Consider the following 5,263-nt stretch of genomic DNA (forward strand, 5'->3'; position numbering starts at 1 on the left):
AGGAAACGGGGGGAGCGAGGGAGGGCGGACAGCGAAGGATCCTCCTCCCTCCTGGTCCAGAAGCAGCCGCGGAAGGCGGAGGAGAAAGCCCCGGGCCTGCCCCTGCGCCGCCGCGCAGCCGGACCCCCGCCTCCCGCCCGCGCACACAAGAGCCTCGCCACTGCGCTGCCACCCCAGCACCTCCAGTTTGACTTCTATAGAGACTATGGGCGATGCGAGTTTCTATCAGTTCCAGCTGATTTATTAAAATTGTCAAGATACAGACTTCCAGCACAAAAAAAAAAAAAAAAAAAAAACAGGCAATGATGTCGACAGTGCATTGAGTCTGCTTTGCCACCATTTGCTACAAAATATGCAGATGGTCTGTACTTTATTTAGATTATATTGCACAAAATGAGAAACTTTTTAAACTATGTGCCTTTTTTTTCTTTTTTTTTCTTTTTTTTTTGCTAAAAATCGAGAATCCAGTTTCAAACCTTCCATCTGGGGCCCCATCCACATATCACAGCGTATGAGATACATAAAGTCCTAGTATAGTACAGTACATATACAATCTTTAAACTAAGATAACAGCTCTGAGGTCTATATCACCATTTTCAATAAATCTTTACCTACAAATATTGAACAAATCTCTACTATAGCTGTACAAAAAAAAGTTTGCTTTTTTTTTTTTTAAACCACAAGGCCTTTAGATGCAAGGATTATTTAAAAATTTTAATCCTTTTTAAACCAGGACATCACGTACCAACATACTTGCATGCTAAAAAAAACAGAGGAAAAAAAGAAATCAAAAGGGAAGAAGTGCCTGAAAGTCTTACTGAAAAAACACAGCAAGAATGTTCCCTTTTCACTGTACAAAAATACGCCTGAAAATATATTAATTTTTAAAAAAGACTGAGGTCTGTTATGTATCAAAAATGTTTCAATACCTTTTGTACTGAGGTCTAGGCTGTCTGGTATTCAATCAAGGAGGTATAAGGGAACAAGTTACAAAAAAAAAGTTGGCAAGTAGAAATCACATTTGTAAAACCATAAACAATTTGATCTGAAAAGTAAACTCTGATCTTAAGTCAGTTCACAGTTTTTTTTTTTTTTTTTGTGAGCGTTTGTACAGTCTGCATTTTTTCAAGCTCCCTGCAGTTTTGTTAAGAATCGGATGCATAGAAGACATCAGTTTTCTCCCTCCAAAAAAATAAAATAAAATAAAAAAAGTTGCAATGGTCCCTTTTTTGTTTTTGTGTTTGTTTTTTTTTTCTTAAAAAAATCACCAGTTCTTTAAGATCTCTTAAGGAAAAAAAAAAAAAAAAAAAAAAAAAAAGGAATCTCCAACCAACTCCCTAGCGTAACGGTTGTGCTGCCAAAAGGTCCTCTGCAGACGTCTTCCAGACTTCAAAGACCGACAGGCTTCAAACAGCGCCTTCCGGAGCGGGTCCTCCCTCCCCTCCCCCGCCCCGTCCCCTCCGCCTTTGTTGCAATCACGAATTTCAGGAAAAAGAAATAGTAATTACAAAAAACACATTTGGGGAGGGGTGGGGGGTGGGGGTGGGGGGATGGGGAATCACAACTCCAGACTAGGTATGCAACTACCTTGAGACACGGTAAAGGAAGGGAGGGGAGCAAAAAAAAAAAAAAAAAAAATAAGAAAAAAAAAAAAAGGACAGGAAAAATGTTTTAAAACTACTCATTTCACTTTTAACTGCACCGAAATCCCCATCATCGTTTTCCAATTTCTTTGTGTCACGACATCATTATCAAGATCAGCATCTTCTGGTCTCCCCTCCACCCTACCACCACCACCACCATCATCGACACCATCATCGACACCACCATCATCATCACCATCATCATCATCATCATCATCACCACCGCCACCACCGCGGCTTCCTCCCGAGGAGCCCTGCTCTGCTCTGCACCCCGCGGAGAGAAGGAGCGAGAAGCCGGGGGCGGCCCCGCTCAATACGTGAACACCAGGTCGGAGAAGTTCGCCTCCAGCCAGTCCCCCGCGATCATCTCGCTGAGCTCGGGCGTGCAGTAGTCGGGGAACTCGAAGTGGGAGCCCAGGCTGCCCTCGCTGAACGAATCCAAATCCTTATCCACCAGCGACAGGGACAGGTTCCCGGCCGCCGCGCCGCCCCCCAGCTGCTGCTCGCCCGCGCCGTGCGCGCCCTGGGAGAAATTCAAGCTCAGGTCGAACATGAGGTCGTCGGCGTCCTCGCCGCCGCTGCTGCTGCTGCTGCTGCTGCTGCTGCTGCTGCTGCCGCTGCCGGGGCCGCCGCCGGGGCCGCCGCCGCCGGACGAGGACGACGACGACGAGCTGGACGCGGAGCGCGAGGACGCGGGCGACAGCGCGGGCTGCGCGAGCGGCGGCGGGTGCTGCTTGGTGATGTTCTTGAAGCTGTAGTAGAGGCGGCTGCCGCCCCCCGCGCCCGCGCCCGCGCCCCCCGCCGCGCCCGCCCGCACCTCGTCGTACAGGCTCGCGCCCTCGGGGGACTCGGCGGCGCTGCTCAGCGTGGGGCTCGCCGGCACCTTGGCCACGTTGTAGCGTCGGAGCAGCGGCGGCGCCTGCTGGCCCGGAGGCTGCAGGAGCTGCTGGTGCGGCGGCTCGTCGTCGTCCTCGTCCGCCTCCTGCTTGAGGCGCAGCTGCAGCTCGTCGTCGTCCTCGTCGTCCTCGTCGTCCTCGTCCAGGAACACGCACTTGACCGTCTTGCCCGCGCCCGCGCCGCCCGCGCCGCCCACGCGCAGGGCGCCCAGCACGTACTCGTCGGCCGCGCCGCCCGGCTCCCCGGGCTGCGCCGCCTTGCCCGCGCCCGCCTTGGCGCCGCCGGGCGCGGGCGCGGGCGCGGGCGCGGCGGGGGCGGCGGGGGCCCGGGGCTTGCCGCACTTCTTGCCGGAGCCCTTGGAGGTCTTGGCGCCGCCCGCGCCGCCGCCGCCGCCGCCCGCGCCCGCGCCCGCGCCCGCGCCGCCCGCGCCGCCGCCGCCGCCGCCGCCGCCGCCGCCGCCCGCCGCGCTCTTCTCGGGGCTCTGGCCGGCGCTGGGCTTCGCCGCCGGGTCCATCTTGGGCTTTTTCCGGGGCCGGTACTTGTAGTCGGGGTAGTCGGCCATGTGCTTGAGCCGCAGCCGCTCCGCCTCCCGGATGAACGGGATCTTCTCGCTGTCCTTAAGCATTTTCCACCGCTTGCCCAGCCGCTTGGAGATCTCGGCGTTGTGCATGTCCGGCGACTGCTCCATGATCTTCCTGCGCTCGATCTTGGACCACACCATGAACGCGTTCATCGGCCGCTTGATGTGGCCCGACGCCGTCTTGCACCAGTCCGGGTCGCTCTCGTCCAGGGCCACCGGGCTGCAAGCCATGAATTCGCCCTCCTCCGTGTCCAGCGCCTCCCGGGGCAGGTTGCTCTCCGCTTCCAAGCTCTCCGCCTGCTGCACCATGATCCGCCGCGGGGCTGGGCGCTCCAACCCGGGCCGCTCGGTCTCGTGCGGAGGTCCCCCTCCCCCTCTCGCCCCTCCACCTTCCCGGGCAAGTTGCAAAGTCCTCGGTACCCCGCGTCCGCGGCTCCCCCCCTCCCCCCCGCCCCCCCTTCCAGGCTGCACACAGCGGCTGCGGCGGCGGCCGCCCGCGCGCGGGAAGCTGCGGCTGCGGCCGCGACCGGAGAGGCAGAGGCGGCGGCGGCGGCGGCGGCGGCCGGAGCAGCCCGGGACCCCTCTGTGTGCGTCTCTCTCTCTCTCTTTCTCTCTCTCTCTCTCTCCCTCTCTGCTCGGCTCGTGGCTCCCGCCGCAAGCGCCGGACCCCGAGCACTCCCAGGCGCGCGCGCTCCTTCTGCAAAAAGTTGAGGGCTCTCTCCCAACTAGTTATCAGGGTGTCATATGGGTGACATCACTCCCCGGGCCAGCCAATGGCTGCGGGCCGGCTCCGCCCATCTCCCTTTATTAACTCCTCGGCCACGCCCCCTCCTCCCCCCCCCCGCCCTCGGGGCTGCTTTGCAAAGATGGGGGGTGGGGGAGAAGGGGGAGGCACGTCTGGAGATATGTTATTTAAAAAAAAAAAAAAAAAAAAAAAAACACCCGCGTGCGTGCACAGATGCGCCTCTCCCCGGGATGCTCGCGAGCCGCGCAGAACCGGGCCAGTCCGGGCAGGGGCCCGCACCCCCTTTGTGCCGGGGTCCCCCGGAGCCGCCGACCTGGCGCGCTCGCTGTCCGGGTGCACAGGCTCGGGCTCGGGCTCCGGCTCGGGCTCGGGCGCGCGCGGCGGGGCGGGCGGGGCGGGGCGGGCGGGTGCGGCCCGGCGCGCCCCCGGTGGGTGCAGCTGCTTCCCGGAGCCGCGCGCGCCCGAGCCCGCCCGGGGAGCCCGCCGCGCCCGGGTCGACGGAAGGTGGCGCTTTAACACAACGCCTCCCGGCACGTGGGCTCGCCCTCGCTCTCCCTCCCGGCCTCTCCTCCTTGTCCCTTTCTCCCTCTTTTTCTAAGGCAGAGAAAGCCGCGTAAAGCCCGCGCGGCTTCCTTCTCCCCCCACCGCGCCCCGCCCCGCCCCTCCCCCCGTCTGCATTTTCTGGGTCGTCCCCTTTGCTCCGTAGGTTTTGCATCCTCGGAGGCGCCGGGGCCGCGCGCGTCCCGCCCCAGGCGGAGGCCGGAGTAACGGTCTGGGGGTTTGGCTGGGGCCGGGGCCTCGCGTTCAATCTGGCCACTCCGGAGGCAGGTTCTAAACCGGGTCCCGGGCCCCGCGAGCTCCGGCGCGGCCCCGCCCCCGCGCCCGCCCCCTCCCCGCCCCGCCCCTCCCCTCCCCCCCCGCGCGCCCCGCGTCCCCCTCTTTGTCCCCTCCCCCTCTCTCGGTCCCCGGCGTCCTCCCTCCCGACCCTCTAGCGAGGAGCCCGCACGCCTCCCGGGGCGCGCGCTGTTTTAAGCAAAACGACCCGGACGGAAGAGAAAACGAGGCGCATCCCAACTTGGGAGCCGAGGGGCGGCCCGCGTCCGTGCAGGGGTGGGGCGGGCGCTCCGGGGACGGCGACCCCGAGGTCGGGCCCCCAAACCCCGGCCGGTCCTGCTGGGCTACTTGGAAACCCGTTTTGTTTTTGTTTTTGTTTTTTTTTTTCTTTGTGTTTCCTTATTTAGTCGCTCTCCCCCCATCCGCGGATATTATGGGGAGGGGGGGATGAAAAAGCAACTCGCCGCTTCCTAGGCATTGTCCGCCGTCGTCACTGGCTTCACACCCTGCAGCGCTGGGGAGCTGGCAACTTTGAGCGATTCCCGAGATAACAGCCCAGAGTGT

At 60.6% G+C, this 5,263-nt stretch overlaps 1 protein-coding gene across 1 annotated transcript; it reads right to left on the reverse strand.

Moving 5' to 3' along the window:
- Nucleotides 1-219: 219 nt before the first annotated feature.
- Nucleotides 220-3,526, reverse strand: SOX11 (SRY-box transcription factor 11). The gene has a single exon (XM_072767805.1). The coding sequence runs from the start codon at nt 3,427-3,429 to the stop codon at nt 1,954-1,956; it is 1,476 nt and encodes a 491-aa protein (XP_072623906.1). The 5' UTR covers nt 3,430-3,526; the 3' UTR covers nt 220-1,953.
- Nucleotides 3,527-5,263: the final 1,737 nt, after the last annotated feature.

Source organism: Vulpes vulpes, chromosome 8 (genome assembly GCF_048418805.1).
Source record: "Vulpes vulpes isolate BD-2025 chromosome 8, VulVul3, whole genome shotgun sequence".
Classification (NCBI taxonomy): Eukaryota; Metazoa; Chordata; class Mammalia; order Carnivora; family Canidae; genus Vulpes; species Vulpes vulpes.